Below are 20045 nucleotides of genomic sequence, written 5' to 3'. Positions count from 1 at the left end.
TTTTTATTACATCTCATTCCATATTAGATCTTTCTAAATCTTTAAAGAAGCAGCTTTAACTTGATATTTCTTTAATCATTAAGGCTAATAATTGAAAAACATAAATCATTTCACTTGGTGAAGCGGTTACATCATTAAAATGGGACAATGCACTAGAAGATATTTTTGCATTGCTAATTATAAATGTGAACTCACTGCTCATGAACCATAATAATTAAAATAGCTGCTGTATTTTCTACAGCTTGTGGAGGTTGAAAAGAACATCAATTAAGTTTACTACGTCGTTGAGAATACTGCCACGGGGAAATAAATTTTAATATTCTAAGAGGAATAAAAGAAATGAGCTCCTTGGAATTTTATATACATCAAGTACTCACATCTTCTACCAGAAGTAATGATTCTGCATCTGATTTTCCTGGAAACCGGATCTTCATGTCCTTGAGAACAAATAAGGTCTGACTTGTTAGATCGTCTTCTTGTTCTTTTGTTCTCAGTTGCCGCAAAGAATCACTCTTAAATTTGAAAGAATACAGATATTTGGTGGGGGGCTTATTTCATTGTGCCACTATAATCTGAAAGATATTTCTAGGTAAAAATAATGCACTTAAAACAATTTTTTAAGGAAGAAAATAGTTTTTTTTTACAGTTATTTTTAAGAGTAAATGATTTCCCAAGAGTGTCTTTACCCTTCCACACAGTTGTATTTTAGTTAGCTCAAAATACTAAAATAAAAATATGATTTAAAAAGACTTCCTAGTCAAAAGTTTCATTTGTTACATTTACCTTAGGCAGTTCTTGATTAGAAAAACCAAATCATTCATTGTTCACAAGTGAAATTAATCCACTTATATTTTCCAGACTCTTCGATTTGGAAACATCACCCACATTATATAAACAAATTAAATATATGTCTGGTCTTGGTGAAGGTACTTGGAATTATCTATTTGAGCATCTACAAGTTTGATAGCAAAATAAATTCACTGACTTCCTCAATACTGAATCTCTGGGATTCATGCTAAGGAGGAAATACTATATTTTAATTTAACATATAGAAAACATAGACAATGTTGTATTTCAGTAGTCTAAGGATAATTTATCAAGGTATTTATTTTTCACCTGTTAATCAGTAGTTCCATTAAAAAATTTTCCACACAAGAAATTTTCCCAAATTTACAAATATACTATACAATGCACTGCAAAATCATACATTTACTCAGATCATTTTCAACAAAATTATTCTACTCCATAAGCGAATGGAAAATAAAATACTATAAACTACTATGCTCAGTGTCCATCCTAGAGTTCTGTGATATACTGGTCTGCCTTCTAAGAGTTCATAGGCTAAGTCCAACAGGTGTGGCTCGGTGGTTGAGTGTTGACGCATGCACCAAGAGGTCACCAGTTCGATTCCTGGTCAGGGCACATGCCCAGGTTGTGGGCTTGATCCCCAGTGTGGGGCATGCAGGAGGTGGCCAATCGATGTTCTCTCTCATCGATGTTTCTTTCTCTCTCTCCTTCTCACTTTCTCTCACGAAAATCAATAAAAGAAAAAAAAATTTTTTAAATAAAGAGTTCATAGGCTAAGACAGATTGAACAATTCAAACTCCAGGAGACCATGAGTTGAATGACAGAAAGGATCTGCGGTTAAATCTGTGCTCCTCCCAAAGGATCTCTTTGCCACCTAAATTCTCAGTACAGTGCTTTCTGTAACCTCAAAAGGAGCAAAGTAGATGACTTACCATGTGAGAGTTAGTAGAGCTGGTATCATTACAATGAGGCACATGCCTCATGTAGGAGGAAGCACGGTTTAAGGAATGTGACCGAGACCCTGAAGTTGGCCGAGATGCTGGCACCATTTGTTGAGCAGAAAGGGGGCGGATCTCCGCACTAGAAGGTGACTGAGAAGAGATGGACCGAGGACAACTGAATGACCGCCTTATGGAGCCTATCAATGATGGAGAAGAGGAATGGTTAATAGAAGTTTCCCACTGTACTCGGTCTATATAAACTAATAATTAGACCACAGGGTAGCGGCATGGTGGTAAATGTCAAAGCATAGGCATCATCATGAGAATACAAGTTTGAAGTACAGAACTCTGTCAGACATATATGAAGAATGGTAATCATGAGAATAATATTTAAATAGCATTTTAATTTTCTGGTCTCAAAACATCACATAGAAGAATCAGAAGAAAGGAAAACTAACATTTATGGAGTCCCTTCTATAAACCAGGCATCCTGCTGCATACTACATACACCTTTTCCTTACTCCCCACAGAAACCCTCTGAGGTAGGGGTCTCCAACACCTGGAAGCTCTCAGAAAGAGAACTTTCTCAAGGCCATATGACAAAAGTGTGCCAAGCTCAGGTTGAGATCCTGACCTATCTGAAACCGTGAAAATATTAACTACTATCCTTGGATTAGACTGTTCGATCATTAGGATCTGGATACAGGTTATAAGCAGAGTATTTTCAGCAAGATTCATAGGAAGGGATGGACAGGAGTCTAGAGAATGGCCAGGGTAAACAGATGAGTTACAGAATTTCAGGCCCATGAGAAAACAAATAAAAGAAAAACATAAAAATCATCCTAATGCAGTTTAAATATATAATTATTATAAGAGTAATACTAAACAATCTTTTTGTTCACAGGAGAGAAGAAAAAAAAAAAAAAGATTTAAATTTCCATTCCAAAAGGTTTAAATGAAGAAAAAAATGTTTGAAACTAAAGGATAGTTATCAAAAACAAACAAGTAGGAAACACTGAAGAATATCTTCCCGAATGTATATTGAGAAAATTTAAAAGAGAGAACCAACTATTCCAGGTAAGTTTGATTCCTGACACAGTAAAATAGAATACCACTCAATATTATCAACATTTATATATTTTTTAATGTTGTATATTTTATATACCTTCTGTGCTATATTCTCTCTTTGCTTTGGAAATATATTAATCTTCCTTGGTTAAATAATTTAATAAAACTCATATAAAGCACGTTGAATAGCCAAATATTTTTCTTCATTAGCTGTTGAAAAAAATTTAAACCTTTTTAAAGGCAGTGGATATATAAGCCTTATATTTAGAGATGTATTTCTAAAGCATACTTTGAATAGATAATAGCCTAATACTCCTCTCATTTGGTTCTAAAGTATACAAAAATGTATAGTCATTCAAGCTATAAAAGATGTTAAAACACACACGTGCACACGCACACACACATACACATACACTTCCATCACTTCCATTTGTTCAAACGAGTAACTTCCATCTAAACCTGAAAATCGCACCGTATTTGAAAGAACAGTGTGCTTCTAGAGAAGGACTGTGAGAGAACATACCATTGGTCAATCTTCTATTAAACAAATACCCAAAGCATGAGCTACAACCCACACCTGGGCCCTGCTCACTTGTAAGGCCTAAAGTGATGGTTTGGACATGTGTAATCTGGACATAGGTGCAGAAGGAAAATATCCCTTCTCTTGAATGACCAAACATTCCCATTTTCCCCCTGAATTCAATACACTGAAATTCAGACACAGTAACTAAGTAGCTAGACGTGCCAATGATATTTAGGTCAGTTAACAAAAAAAAATGGTTGTAATATACACAAATTATTGAAAAAAAAATTTCATATAGTTTTGTATATGACTACCTTATATCAAACTAAAATATATTCTTTGACTCTTATAATTTCCTAAGTTAACTATCCCCAACAGAAAACATTACACATAATCTGGATTTTGCCCCGGGTCATTAGCATCACTTTGGACAGGAGGTTGTGTGGCTAAGACTTTACTTAGGGTAAGGGAAATTATAAAACAAAGCATCACCCTTATTGCAATTTCTAATGACTATACAAATATAATACTTAGAAAAAAGATATGCACTAGAATTAGACTAGCTTTAAAATGAGAAATCACACTTAAAAACATTTTAGTAGACTAGGTGTCCAATCTCAGTTCATTAACCAATTGGTCTAAGAACAAAGAACAATGGCAGAGCTATAGGAACCTGAGCAGTTTGCCTTGACCTTACGCTTATCCTCTGCTAGTTCATACAGTGAGGGCTGCGCACAGGAGCCAACAGGGATTAAAAAACGGATGAAATCTGGGCAGAGCAAGGTCAGCTTCCAAAGAGAAACAGTCATATTTACAGAGACACACTGAAAGCACTTAAGACATCTTTAAGAAAAAAGGAAGAAATTGATAAAATAGCCACAAACTCTGAACAGGCACTCAGTAAACATATCTTAAATGAGTAAATAAACAAATGCAATAAAACATAATACAATATTATTTCCCCTCCAAACACATAAACCCTCAAAGACAGAACATGAGCTTGTATCTTTATGGAATAATCTGGAAGCAAATGAAAGACAATGACAATCTTCATCTATTAGTTCTGCATTCCTCATGCAATTTGCCATAAGTATGGAAGGCCTGGTTTAAAATACACACATTATCAGGGAAGCTAACATAGTAAACCATTGTTGGAGATCAACACAGACTCAATCTGTGTTGGAGATCAACACAATCGTGTTTACTGCATGATCGAACCAGTCCCTTCAGTGCGGTGCTGGAATAATGAAGGACAAGGCCAACAGATGTGAGAGATGGGAGTTAAGAACAAGTCCTGCATTGCAGGCAGCGCCAGGAAGGTGTATCTGATGGAGCCTGGCGGACAGGGATGCTGCACTGGACACGAGGGGAGGAAAGAAGAACCACATTAGGGATGAAAGAAGGAATAAAAGACAGGAGAATGGAAGAGAAAATGTGAAAAGAAATAATGGAAGAAAGAAAACAGGAAGCTGAAAAGGAAGGAGACAGAGAAGCTGCTTGGTTAATCTCCTGAATACACCCAAAGCCCAGACGTCAGTGCTTACCCATGATGAAAATGAGAGGAAAGTAATTCATAGCTGTGTGGATCACAGATGCACGCAAGCCAAATACTTAGGGAGATGCACATGTTTAAAAGCAGGCAAGAACACACAGCAGCGTGAGTGGCAGAGGGGTCGGGAGAGCAGGAAAGGGAACGAGAAGATAGACTGGCTTCAGAGAGAAGGCAATCTGGAGATCGGCCATGTGTCACATTGGATAAATCCATGCAAAAGTCTGGGGCTTCACAAAAACTTTGAAATATAGAACAATGAACTATATTAGCTCAACCCTTCCGTCTTCTACTTGCAGACCCTAACGGGGATTGCAGGATGTGCCCGGGTCTGGCTAGGGAAGGGCGTGGGATAGAATCCAGGTCTCACACACAACAAGAGCTGATTTGGCCCGAGGTCCTTTTATTGAGTTCCAGAGTTTCAGTTCCATAACTCTTCAGATAACAACTGAATTAGAAGAAATTGACTTACTGGCTGGCTGAATTAGTTTGTAGTGGTTGGACTGTCTAAGGTTATAAGTAACTTGCTTTTCTCTTTTCTTAGTTTGGTACTCTTCCTTCTCGTCTTCATCCCACTCTGAGGAGCTGCTGCTGCTCTCATAGCTGCTGTCGCTGCTGCAGTACTTCTGTCTTTTCGTGATCTCCGTGCTCTCGGGCATGGAGCAGAGAGGCTAAACACAGAAAGGGGGTGACTTTGTCAGAGTTTTTTCTCATTAACATGATTAGTTACTATTTTCAATTTCCTGCTTATGTTTTTTCCTTTTCACTGACACCTGGAAACCCCTCAGAGTGCTATTGCTACAGAACTGCTATTAGCCTACAGGCCAACTCACTAATGTCTCTGTTTCTGCCAAATACTCTTTCTTAAATGACAGTTCAGTCACAATGAGGAAAATGCTGTTTCTACACGACTCAAATAAAGGACCAGATTATCACAAACAACAATAACAACAAAAACAAAATAAAGGAAAATGGAGATAAAAATCAGAAACATAATCAACTTTTCTTCATTCCATGCGGAGAGGTTACTCATTACTCATCAAGACTCAGGGCTGTGCCTGTTTTGTATCATTAAAGTTCAGAGTCACTCAATAAAAGTGTGTGCGCGCACATGCCTGTGAGAGAGAGGGGGAGGGGTGAAGAAGGGAAGGAGGGGCAGAGGGACAAAAAGAGTAAGAAAGCAGCAGCCAGATAACCCAGAACTAGTAAAGTAAGATGAACCACTACAAGTATAGAAGGGCCACATCTTAAAACAGAAGCCTATGAGCCTATTCACTCAGATAATGTGCAAAAAGCAGCAAGGTATTTCTTACATGTCTAATTCACTGTGAACATTTTCACAAATAAAAAATTTTAGTTAATTATCCATTTTCCAAATTGGTTATGAACAATGTATGTCCTTTCTCGGCAGATTCCTAACTATGACACAGAGGATCTGGCCATAATGGATGACACTGCTTTTCAACGCCCATGCTATATTTTAAAAAAACAAAAGTGATATAATGTCAAATCAATATGACATGAATTGTTCAGAGGATCAGTGCCATGCAGAAGGGTAAATCTGTAAATACTCAAAGCCATGCTATTGTGTTCCAACAGCTCCATTAGAACCTCTTGTCTCTGAACCGCCTGATCAATGTGTTTCTAATGTCAGCTGAAAGAATATGATAATGGAGGCGGGACGGCTTCACTTCAGAAAGAATGTGTACAACCAAGAACAAGACAGTTTTGGAACTTAGTCATTTTAAGAGACTATTTATTATACACACCATATGCCTCTTATTCCTGCTGGGAGAAGTTCCCACAGTTGTATGCAAGTTTCTGGTACTCTGATCAATCAAACAAAGATGTTTTGATGTTAGCATACACAATAATGAAATCCCTGGTTACCATGGGATGTCACTGAAATAAGGTATATCCTGTCATGTAAGAGTATAGGACGAAAGGTAAAGAGAAGAAACGCACTTCATGAAGGACCTGGAATACTCAGTAAGCCAAAGCAGGGCCTCTGCACTGGCCATTCTGCCATGAGCTTTGTGATACTGTGCCCCCAGCTCGTCTCACGTCTGCCTTGCTGAACTGCAATAATTAATATACGAAGCTCAGGAACGTCCCGATGTTTTCCCAAGTGAAGCAATGACTCATGAAGGTATTCACTTCCACAGATACTCTAAAATATGTTTGTTCCAAAGGAATTAGCAACATCTTCCACAATTCTTTGATACAGAGGCTATAATTCAGAACAATAGTGCCTGACATTCAAGATCTCTGGTCTCCATCAGATCTTTCACAGGGTTCATCATGCACCATTGTACTCTCCAAAAATCTCCCACTGGAGTCATACTAAATTCTTCGTGTTTCTCTAACACCCTATGGCACAACTCCATGCCATTGCCTTTAATGTCCGCTCTATCCCGAATGTCCTTCCACCCATCTTAAATGTTTATAGAGCTGCTCATCGTTAGAGACCCAGTTCAAACGGTGTTGATGAAGTCATCTGCAGCCCACCAATCCCTTTCTCGTCTATGCTGCTGCAGCACTTTCACTTCCTTTATTATAGTACTTGCCACAATCTACCAAGGTTTTTGGTTCACCTACTGCTCATTCAGCCAATGAGATCCTTGTAGACACATTTAATGGATTTAACTAAAAGACTTTGAGAACTACTAAGTTCCAGATGCTGTGCTAGGTGTGAGAGATGTAAAGGTAAAAATATACTTTCTACCTTAAAGGAACTTAGGAGCTTATATTAAGGCAAACAGGCAAGCAATTATTTGTCACAACTGCTCTATAAAGGTGTTATTTGTGGTACAACGGGAGAAGGAGAAGAAGGAAGATCTAACTAGGGGATTGAAGGAGATTTCACAAGGCAGCAACATTTCAGCTGGATGAGGAGCGGGCCTCATATCAATTAAGCAATGAACAAGACATTTTAAAAAACAGGCAGGGAGACTTCTGGTCAAGATGGCGGCGTAGATAAACACGGTATTGTGTCCTCCCACAACCACATCAAAGTTACAACTAAACTATAGAACAACCATCATTCAAAACCACCTGAAATCAAGCTGAATGGCAGTCCTACAACTACTGAATTAAAGAAGGAGCCACATCGAGACTGGTAGGAGGGGTGGAGGTGGACAGGCTGGTCCCACACTCAAGTGTGGTGGATAAAAATCAGGAGAACACCTCGTCTCCCTGAGGACTGAGGGGTTCCCGACCCACACCAGGTGCCCCGCTCAGGATTCCAGTGCCAGGAAGAGAAGTCCCCATAACTTCTGGCTGGAAAAACCAGTGAGAACTAAGGCTCAGGGAGGCTGAGGTGGCTGGAGCCCCAGACAGCTCCTCTTAAAGGGCCCGTGCACGGACTTATCAGACTCATTCCCTCTAAACTTGGAGGGGAGGCAGCTCAAGGGGCACCAGAGACATACAGGGAAGAACTGAGCTGTTTGGCATTGGAGCAAGGGCTAGAGAGGGGGCTTTCTCCCAGACAAACATGCTGTCAGAGGCCTTTGTTCCTTTGGTGAGCCCTTCCCTGGGGCAGCAGATAGCCCCATATCTGGGACTCCAGCAACCTGGCTTAAACTGGTTGCCCCACCCTGGTGATTCCCTGAGGCCCTGCCCCACCCAACTTTCAGGCCCACCCAAGTTGTTGCCACTTGTTTAACCATAGGATTGTTCTGTCTTGGATCCTGCTTCAGGTTTTTCTAAATTATTTCAAATGAGCAGCATCTGGTCTCAGCTAGTGCCATACCTCCCATTAAGTAATACACAGAAACAAACACGGAGAGGAAGCCAAAAGGAGGAGACAAAGAAACAGGTCCCAAATGAAAGAACAGAAAATATCTCCAGGAAAAGAACTAAGCAAAATGGAGATACGCAACCTAACAGATGCTGAGTTCAAAATACTGCTTATAAAGATGTTCAATGAACTTAGTGAGAACCTCAGCGAATTTAGTGAGGGCCTCAAGAGCATAAAAAAGGATCTGTCAGAAATGAAGGAGGCACTAACTGAAATAAAGAATAATTTACACAGATTCAATAGTAGTGTAGGTAAAGCCAAGATGCAAACCATCGATTTGAAATCTAAGGAAGCAAAAAACACCCAGTTAGAACAGCAAAAAGAAAACAGAATCAAAAAAAATAAGGATAGTGTAAGGAGCCTCTCAGACAACTTCAAGCGTGCCAACATTCGCATCTTGGGGGTGCCAGAAGGAGAAGAGAGAAAACAAGAAACTGAAAACCTATTTGAAACAATAATGGCAGAAAACTTCCCTAACTTGGTGAAGGAAACAGACATACAAGTCCAGGAAGCACAGAGAGTCCCAAACAAAATCAACCCCAACAGGCCCACACCAAGACACACCATCATCAAAATGCAAAAGGTTCAAGACAAAGAGAGAATCTTAAAAGCAGCAAGAGAAAAGCAGTTAGTTACCTACAAGGGAGTTCCCATAAGACTGTCAGCTGATTTCTCAAAAGAAACTTTGCAGGTCAGAAGGGAGTGGCAAGAAATATTCAGAGTGATGAAAAGCAAAAACCTACAACCAAGATTACTCTATCCTGCAAAGCTGTCATTTAGAATCGATGGCCATATAAATAGTTTCCCAGACAAGAAAGAGTTAAAGGAGTTCGTCACCACCAAACTGTTATTATATGAAATGTTGAAGGGTCTTTTTGAAGAAAAAGATAAAATATATGAACAAACAAAATGGCAATGAATACATATCTACCGACAATGGAATCTACAAACAAAATAAACAGGCAGAACAGAAACATTCTCATAGATACAGAGAACATTTTATTGGTTGCCAGATGGAAGGGGGGTTGGAGGAATGGGTGAAAAAGGTGAAGGGATTAAGAAGAACAAATTGGTTGCTAGACTGACAAACCTCAAAGGAAAGGGAGGTTTGGGGGGTTGGGAAGAAATAAACCAAAGAACTTATATGCATATATGCATAACCAATGGACACAGACAACAGTGTGGGAAAAGACAGGAGGGGGGCGGGAGTGGGGAGGAGGAGGTCAATGGGGGAAAAATGAGGAACAACTGTAATGCATTCAACAATAAAAATTAAAAAACAAAAACAAAAAAAACAGGTAGAGATGCCCAGTCGGTGTGGCTCAGTGGATTCAACATCGTCCCAGGGACTGAGAGGTCCAGGTTCAATTCCTGGTCAGGGCACATGCCCGCCTGGGTTGAGGGCTCAATTCCTGGTAGGGGCATGCAGGAGGCAGCCGACTGATGTTTCTCTCTCACATCCATGTTTCTATCTCTCTCTCTTCCTCTCTCTCTAAAAAATCAATAAAACATTAAAAAAAAAAAAAACCAGCCAAGGATTCAAGAGGCACAGAAAAAGCATGAAAGGGCGACAGAGCATGATGTGTGTAAGGACACAGAGACAGCTTAGGATTGCTGAAACGTAAAGTAAAAAGAGCACAACGAAAAAGTTTCCAAGATTTCACAAATTCATCTCAACCCTATTTTATTAGCAAAGACTTTTTGACATATAACCAGAGATAATATAAATATCATCATCACAGAGCAGACAAAGGTAATGCAAACACCTGCTCATTTCCACCTGCAGGGCAGCCTTCTCTTCATCCTAGATACTCTGTCTATTTTAATGAACACAAGTTCAATGTTGCTGGGTCAATAAAATATGGGGCTCCTGACAAAGATCTCTAGAGTCATGATTTGCCTTATTTATAATGCTACATTTCTCTGATAATTATAGAGAAATGAGGAAAACTTAACACTGAGTATAGAATAAGGGTATTAGTTCTAGGTCCCTCTTGATCCTGACTCATCAGGATTTCACTGGAAAGAATCCAAAAAGTGAGGGAAAGTAACATAGCTAAGAAGCAGAACTTCTAAGTGTAAGAAAACCAACTCTATTGTACAGCACATATAGCCCATACAGTTCCTTGAAAGTGGCATCAGTCATTCCTATAGTGATAACTACAAAGGGAAAAAGAACTGTACTTGGTAGCATCTACTTGGATATTAAGAAAGGTAGAGGTACTGCACCTTTGGTCCCCGAGTCCTGGCAGTTTTGCCCATTAACTTTTCGTCATCAATTTCACATTGTTCCAGAAGATCCAAAATATCTTCCTCCTTAAAAAGATATTTAATTAAAACTGTGATCACCAATGGACTCTAGAATTCTTCTAAGTTTGTTAACCTCCATAAGATAGTGTACAACAAGGATTCCTAAAATTATTTAATGAAGATTGCTCAAACCAAATGGGTAACAAAGGGTCAAGACAAAATCTTAAAAATATGTTTTCACTAAAATCTAATAGGGAATATAATAGTGACAATATAAACAATACATTGCTGAAAATTATGTATTATCATAAACAAATGTATCTTTATGTTTTAGTACACTATTAAAATCCGACAGTAAATTAATTCAATGAATTAGCCTATTAGACACTTTGAAATTTCTAGAAGTCACTCTGATTTTCCAGACCGCAGTTTCATCAATCATTTCCATATTGATCACAGCAAAATAATATTACAACTTCAGACGGAAAACTACGACTGGCCTAATCTAATAGTTAGCAATCTAATGTTAGTATTTGTTTAAAGGGTACAATTTAATGAAACTTTCAAAACTTCAACTATAGCATAAGAGTATCTTTAGAAGTTTATACAATATTTTCATTCTACTGGCATAATACTTTCTCATATCCTCTTCTACAGTCATCTTGAAGTAAAAGGGAAAATTTACAAAAACATAACACCCAAATGAATGTTCAAACCAGAGCAATGGGAGTATCATAACTATACCAAAAGAATAATCAATGGCTGCATTGACTATTCCAGTTTTGAAGAAACTAGAAATCTCACTATGCAACGGAAATTTGTAAAGTAAGTTACTCTTCATACCAATCAAAGAAAGTTTAGATATTAAAATACCAAAATGTTCTTGCTATAAAGTTTTATTCAATAATAATCTTACAATGAATTCCACAGCACAAGAAATTTAAAAAGAAATGCATAGAGCCCTGGCTGGTTTGGTTCAGTGGTTGGAGCATTGGCCTGTGCTCCAAAGAGACCCGGGTTCGGTTCCGGCTCAGGGCACATACCTCGGTTGCAGTTTTTCCCCAGCCCTGGTTGGGTCGTGCGGGTGGCAACCACTTGATGTGTCCCTTTCACGTTGATGTTTCTCTCTCTCTCTCCTTCCTACTCTATCTGAACAAAAAATGGGAAAATGTCCTAGGGTGAGGATTAAAAAAAAAAAAAGAAAGAAAGAGCATAGAGTTCTACTTTTGTTTAGGAGAAAGAAGATCATAACAGACAATACTTTCATCATAACTGTTAGAAAAAGACAAATAAACTAATTAATCATATTTTTAAGACATTGGAAATCTGTGGATAAAAAGTAGTCTAAAGGAACTCAATACCAAAGAGAGAAAAGTTCTTCCTAGGTTGGCAAAGATGAGTGACCACTTTCCACATTGCGATCATTTGTCATGTCTGGGCACAGATAAACAAAGATCAGGTCTAGACTAGGCAGAGAGATTCTGCTTGGATAAAGAATCCAATGGAGATATCTATGGTCATGTAGGCTAGTGTAACCCCACAGAGCTGGTTCTCTTCGCCTGCTGGGTCTGACAGCACTTTGAGTATGAGGTGATGGAGGAGGATGGAGGCATGGATGGAAAGCCAGAAGTACTTCTCTGGAGTCTTTCAGTTCTTAGATACCACTAGAGAATGAGGTCTGTCATAAACACTGAGTAGATGTCACCCTTAAGGCACTTGAAACCAGAGGTAAACTAAAACTACTACAACCCAGCTTGGACCCAGTTCAACCTTCCTTATTTTAATTTTATTTTTAATTGAAATATATTTGACATATAACATTGTGTAAATTTAGGGTATACAAAGTATTGATCTGATACATTTATATGTTGTAATATTGCCATTGTAGCAATAGTTAACACCTCTATCAAATCCCATAATTATCTTTTATTTGTGGTTGGAATAATTAAGGTCTAGTCTCCTTGAGTGTATGATTATAATAAATATCATTGTCTATATTAACTATACTGTGCATTAAATCTCTAGGACATTTATTACTAGTTGCAAGTTTATACCCTTAAATAACACCTCTCCTAGTCCCTCACCCCACCAGACAGCCTGTGGTAACCACAATTTTACTGTATTTACTTGGCTTTTTAAAATTCCACATATAAGTGATATCATACAGTATTTGTCTTTCTCTGTTCAACTTATCTTGCTTAGCATAATGTCCTCAAGGTCCATCCATGTTGTCACAAATGTTGGAATTTCCTGTCTTCTCATCATAGAATAATATTTCATTGCATGTATATACCACATCATCTATATCCATTCATCCATTGACAGGCACTTAGGTTGTTGATTTCCACAGTGGCTGAACCAATTTACATTTCCACCATGAGTGTGCAAGAATTCCCTTTTTCCCACATCCTTCCAATACTTGTTACTCTTGTCTTTTTGAAAATAGTCATTCTAACAGGTGTAAAGTGTGGTTTTGATTCACATTTCCTTGATGATTAGTGAAGTGGAGAATTTTTTTTTTATCCTCACACGAGGGCATTTTTGCATTTATCTTCAGATAAAGCGGGAGACAGAGAGGGAGGAAGAGAGAGAGAGAAACATCGATGTGAGAGAGACACATCGACTGGTTGCCACCCACAGGACCCCAACCAGGGCCGGGGACAAACTGCAACCGAGGTATGTGCCCCTAGCGGGAACCAAACCTGGGTCTCTCTGGTCCATGGGCCAATGCTCTAACCGCTGAGCCAAATTGGCCAGGGCAAGTGGAACATCTTTTAAGTATCTGTTGGCCATATGGATGTCTTCTTCGAAAAAATTTCCATGGAGTTCCTCTTTCCATTTTTTAATCAGATGGGTTTTGATTTTTGTTATTGAGTTATATGAATTCTTTATATATTTGGCTATTAACTCCTTATTCTAGATATGGTTTGCAAAAATATTCTCCCATTCTGTAGGTTGCCTTTTAATTTTTTGTTTTTTTTTGCTATGCAGAAGCTTTTAAGTTTGATATAGTACCACTTGTTGATTTTTGCTTTTCTTTCACTTTTCTTTGGCTCAGAGTAATTAGCCCCCCACTCTAGCACTCTGTAAGAAGAAAGATACGCCTTCTTTTGGAGAATGTCAGTTCAGTCTTTATGATTCTTTTATAAATGTCTGTCAAACAAATAAAAATTATAGGAATTCAAAATAACAACAACAAAAAAGAAATGAGACCCATAATAAAAAAATAAAAAAAATCAATAAGAGTGAGTTCATAATCTAAATATGAAAATTAACAGACAAGGATTTTTAAATAATTACATACATGTTATAGGAAGAACAATGAAAAGGGGTACAAAATGAATGAAAGATCAAAATTTTACCAGATAAATGGAAATTTAAAAAATCAAATAGATATTCATGAGTTGACTAATATAATCTAGAATCAAGAAGTGATTGGGTAGGTGGAATGGCAGTCTAGACACAGCAAAGATATGGCAATGAAAATTATCCAAACTGAAACACAGAAAGAGAGAAAAAAACGTGAAACAGAATAGGGCATCAAAGATATATGTGATGCTGTCCAGTGACTTCATATATGTGAAACTAGAGTCCCATAAAAGAGACAATATATAAACTACAGCAGAAATATCTAATGAAACAACAATAAAAATTTCAAAACCAATGAAAGATACTAACTCATGTCTTCAAGAATTTGAGAAAAACCACAAGCAGGATAAACAAAAAGAAAATCACACATAGACACATCAAAGTCAAAATGCTGAAAATAAAAGAAAAAACAGTCAGGACAAAAGGCATATTACATCCAGAGGAAAAACAAAAATAATAATGACTAAATTCTGAATAGAAACCAGAAGACAAAGAGATGGCATCGTTAAAAGTGCTGGGGGGAAAGAGAGAAAAAAAAAGCCCGCCAAGATAGAATTCCATACACAGTTAAACTATTTAAAATGAAGACAAAGTAAAAGACAATATAAGTTAAAAAAAGAAAAGAAAGAAAGAAACCTGAGAGAATTCATGCTAAAAGGAATATGAAATACTAGAGAAAGTTTATTCAAACTGCAGGAAAGATGACCTATCAGAAGAATGAATCTGCAAGATGAAATGAAAAACACAAGAAAGAATACATATGTGGGTAAATATGAAAGGCTATTTAGAAAAATATTAAAGACCACTTAGTGCTTAGAAAACAATAACAATGTATTTTAAAGACTATAACATATATAAAAGTTATATATATGATAACAGCATGAAGACTAGAGAGAGGCACCAAATAAAATTAAATTGTTAGGGTTCCTATATTGTCTGTAAAGTGGTAAAATATTAATTCACAGTAGACTATTATGAGTTAAGGATGAATATTATAATTTCTTTTTTAAAACCCATATTATGTTGCAAATATAACTAAAAGCCAATAGTGAAGATAACATAATATAATTAAAAAATTGACTTTTCAAAAAAAAAAGAAAGGAAGCAAAAATAATAATAATATACACATGGTATAAAGAGAGGAAAAAATAGCAAAAGGCAGACATAAACCCAACTACAACAGTAATTGTGTAAAATGACTTAAAGATATATAGCCTGGATTTTAACAAATATGGCCTAATTATATGTGATTTACCACACGTGTTACAAATATAAAAACACAGATGAGTTGAAAGTAAGTGGATAGATGGAAAAGATATGCCATTCAAAGAGTACCCATAAGAAAGGAACTAGTGTGTCTCTATCACTCATAAAAGTAAAATTTAAAACAAAGATGTTACCCAAGAGAAAGATAAACACTTAATAATAATAAAATTAAAAAGGTGAATTCATTAAGAAGACACCGTAATAATTTCAAAGCATGTGACACAAAAACTGACAGAACTAAATCCACAAATCTCTTTAGGTAATTGCTACATCAAGTAGGCCAAAAAATATAAAAGGATATAGAATAGTTGAACAAATTTATTTAAATTACATGTATAAATCTCTACAACAAACACTGGGAGTATACACATTATTTCCAAGCAGACTTGATACATTTGCTAAGGTAAGATAAGCGCTATATTGAGACATAAAGCAAGTCTCAATTCATTTTACAAGGCTAAAATCAGGATGTTTTCTAACCCCAATGAATTAAACCAGAAATTCCTAACAAAAATAAAACTACAAAATGTTATTGTATGGAAATTAAGCAACAAACTTTTCAATAACCAAAATGAAAATCAGAAAAAAATTTGGAATGGCAGTTAATAAAGATACAATATACAAAAATTACTAGATCTAAAGGCAATGTACAAATATAATCAAAACATGAAAAAATTTAAAAACTGTTTATTGGCAATAGTATCAAAAAATCAAATACTTAATAAATTTAATGAAAGATGTGCAAGAACCATACAGCAAAAAGTACCAACATAGCTGAGTAATTAAAGACGCCAATAAATGCAGAGCTATGCCATATTAGTGGATCAGGGATGCGATATTGTTAATTCCCAGAAATTGTTTTACAGATTCCTCACAGTCCCAATTAAAATCCCAACAGCCTTTTTTTTAAAAGATTCTCAAGAGGTTTCTAAAATTTATATTGAAATGTAAAAGAACCTAGAAAGGCCAAAAAAGTTAGACAAAGAACAAATTGAGGGCATACACCACATAATTTCAATACTTACTACAAAGCAACAATAGTAAAGAAAGTGTAATACGTGTATAAAAATAGGCTCATAGGCCCAAAGGCAGACAAAGTGGTAACATTCAAACTAGATTTTGAAGAATAGAGGGAGAAAGGGAAATAAGGCTTGAAGCCTATTATGCACCAAGTACTTTAATAGACTATTTTATTTAACCTCAATTTTATTTTCACAACCAACCTGACAAGTAGTTTTACTACTATTATTTTAGTGACAAGAAAACTATTGATCAAATAGTTTAGCCTAAGGTTACAAAACTAACACTTTGGGGAACTGGATACTGACCCTAGGTCTATCTGGCTCCCAAACACCTAGGTTTTCTACTAGAAAAAGTAGGGGTGGAAGAGAAGAACAGTAATGAGAAGATGGAAAAGATTTTGTATCCACAGGAGAGAGAACTAACATTGTAGAAAAGGTGAAGCAAAATGAAGAAAGGTGTCTCACTTTCTGGATCAAGAAAAGGAAACGGGCCACAGAACATAACTCTAATAGTAAAATATTTGCATGTATCAAAAGAGGGAAATCTGGAGGAAAAGAACATTCAGGGTATACAATGTTCCTTCTGCTTGTCTCTTAAGTCTAGCCAGCTTGAAAGTGGCTTTATAACCTTCTGTTGTGAAATCTGAGTGAAAAGACCATATTTATCATGATTTTTGAATCACTCAATATAACAGGGTATCCAAGACATTGGGGAAATATCATTGTGGGGAGATGTCAAGTAATATAAAGTCCAAACAGTTTTAATAGGTCCACGGAAAATTATTTGCCCAATGGGACATTAGTAAGCATGATGTAAGCAGAGGCTTGATTGGCACTTGCACACTGGGCTTGTCTTCTTACAATTCTCCCTTTTGGAACCCAAACTACCATATTGAGAGATCTGGCTGCCCTGCTGAGAGACCATGCAGAGAGACAGAGACACCCAGCCAGCTCCCCAGATGTTACAGCTCTCACCTGAGGCTCCAGCATGTGAGTGAAGCCGTCTTATGTATCCAGCCCCCGCGGACCTTCAGATAAAAGCAGGGAATCATACTTGATTCACTCCAAGCAAGACAAGCAGAAAGAACTACTGAGGTGAACCCAGCGAAGAGTGCAGAATAACGAGCAAATAAATGAAGTGCTTTATTATGCTGCAAAGGATAACCGATAGACCTTCAGTAAGGTAAACCGATTACTGTGGGGGTGGGGGAGAATGTTTTCGGGTATGCGGGTGTGTTTTTATCACTGCTCATATACCAGGTCAGTGCAGTACCAGGAAAAAAATACTGAATCATGTTAGTTACAGTACAAAATAATGAGAGCATCACAAACCACCTGGTAAATTTAACAAACACATTTGTTAAAAGACATGTTTATTACGATAGATTGATATTACAACATACAATATAAACATTCTCCATTGCATAATTTTTCTTGTCAGACAACATCTTATTTTTGAAACCGCTTGGTTGGTTATGAAATGTTACCAACTGTGAACATGGGAGCAAGTACATCTTCGCTGTAAAATGTTTCTATACGCGGGACTGAAGCAGGTTGTTTTTAAAGGCATATTATTTGGCTTAATTATTTTTCTCTTTATAAACACTAATTCCTTTACCTTCATCCTTTTCAAGGGATTGTTCAGCTCTCGCTGGAAAGAAGCTGCTCTTCCTGAAAGAAAGGTCTGGAAGGCAGCAGCCAACAGATTTTCATACTTTTCAAGTAGAGCTTTATCTTCAGGAGGATAAATTCGTCTACAAAAAAATCAGATAAACCAACTTGTTTAAAAGAAGCTATTCACGGACAGACAGTGGTCAGAGGGGAAAGGGGCTGGGACCCGGATGAATGGAGGTAAGGGGGTTAAGCGGAAGAAGATACATAACACACAGAGACACAGAGCAGTGTGGTGACAGCCAGAGGGAAGGAGGTGGGGGCAGGGGGAGGTGGGCAAAGGGGGAGAAAATGGAGATGGAAAGAGACTGCTTGGGACTATGGGCACACAATGCAGTGAGCAGATGAGGTTTGGTTGAGTTGTACATTTGAAACCTGTATGATTTTGTGAACTAATGTCACTCCAGTTAATTCAATTAAAAAAGAAGCTATTATAGTGTAAGAATTAAGGTCAACTACACAGATAATCCTTGACCATCTATTCCGCCTTTACTGGGTGCTAGAAATAAAGATGAATACAGTTATGAAAAATCCACACATTTTCATCTGTCATTAAACACAAATTAAAGTTTATCTAGAGAAGTACCTTAATGCAACTCCAGATGATACAGTACAAGGGTTTGGTTGGAGGTAGGTGGTTGGAAAATCATTACATTTGGGCGTACTGAAGAAATACAGAACTTTATGGGAGAAAGTTCAGGGGATGAGGGATAATTTGGGAGTTTGGGATTTAGTGTGGTTACTGAAGAATGCAAGCATGTGGAGATCAGCTTGGTGATCTCTTGGGGCGGTGGAACGTGCCTCTGTGGTGGAGAGCGTTGGGAAGAGCAGGTGACGAGACGTGCGCGGTCATCACTACTGCTAAGAAAGAATGGCTTACCATGAGTGCAGGAAGCCCTACCCCCAAACCCTCCTAATTCTGCTGAGTCAGTGCCAAAGCTTGGGAGGAGGGACAGCTTTCTAAGAACACACGAGCTTAGGGAGACCCCTTTTATCCTGATACCTTGGAGGGGTTCCAGGTCAGCAGAGCCCACACTCTTTCTGTTGTCTCAAACCTGGCTCCTTCAAACATTTTCACTATTTGCCTAGTTCCTGATACATTAGAGTTTAAAACAAAATATAGTAACCAGATGTGAAACCTGACTTTCTCAAAATACCACATTATAACTAAATAAGGTCATGGGATAATATCAAAAAATTTTAAAGACCTCACATAACCATCCTCGACGCTGGCTAGCAGCGGTCTCCCAAATCTGAACCATTTACTTGCTGACTACTACCCTTTCATCCTCTCAAAATAAAATAAACAGTGCTTAAAACAAGCCTAAGGGGTCAAAAATGTAGATTAATTGTTTTGACACGTTCCTTGTACCATCTGTATGAAGAGGAGGTACACTCACCTGTAATTCCCCATATGTCGATTTTCATGTTCTTCTTTAGAGATCTGCTTTCGTACTTGAGCGAGTCTCTCTTTCTAAAAATAAAAAAATTTTGCAAATAAAACCTGACAAATGTATTATATAATTCAAAATGTGGGTGTGTTAAAAGTTTCATACCAACTCTTCCTTCCGCCTCTCCAACTGATGTCTCTGCTGTTCCCAGTCTGAGGAACCTGGTAAGAGCCTTTTCATTGAATTTTGACCATAAAGCCTCCTTTGAGCCTCAGCTTTTTGTTTGGCCAGGTTTCTCCTTTTATCACTGGTCCTAAAATGTAAAACACAAGACCATATTGTAGAATTCAAATAAGCTCTGATCTTATCCCCAAGGGGAGAATTAGCA

The 20045-nt window shown here is 37.5% G+C and overlaps 1 protein-coding gene across 2 annotated transcripts in view; it reads right to left on the bottom strand.

The window, feature by feature from the left end:
- Nucleotides 1–20045, bottom strand: part of TTLL7 (tubulin tyrosine ligase like 7) — a 136010-nt gene that overhangs the window by 35371 nt on the left and 80594 nt on the right. For both annotated transcript variants that reach the window (XM_036256038.1, XM_036256037.1), the window contains exons 11-17: nt 19823–19970; nt 19667–19740; nt 18214–18349; nt 10918–11004; nt 5362–5560; nt 1741–1946; nt 378–512 (exon numbers count right to left, since the gene is read on the bottom strand). In XM_036256038.1, the coding sequence (XP_036111931.1) occupies nt 378–512; nt 1741–1946; nt 5362–5560; nt 10918–11004; nt 18214–18349; nt 19667–19740; nt 19823–19970 (985 nt within the window). The remainder of the gene's footprint in view (nt 1–377; nt 513–1740; nt 1947–5361; nt 5561–10917; nt 11005–18213; nt 18350–19666; nt 19741–19822; nt 19971–20045) is intronic.

This window comes from Molossus molossus, unplaced genomic scaffold (assembly GCF_014108415.1).
Source record: "Molossus molossus isolate mMolMol1 unplaced genomic scaffold, mMolMol1.p scaffold_m16_p_12, whole genome shotgun sequence".
In the NCBI taxonomy this organism is placed as follows: domain Eukaryota; kingdom Metazoa; phylum Chordata; class Mammalia; order Chiroptera; family Molossidae; genus Molossus; species Molossus molossus.
The sequence above is the reverse complement of the archived record's forward strand: the minus strand, read 5'-3'. Positions and strand labels throughout refer to the sequence as shown.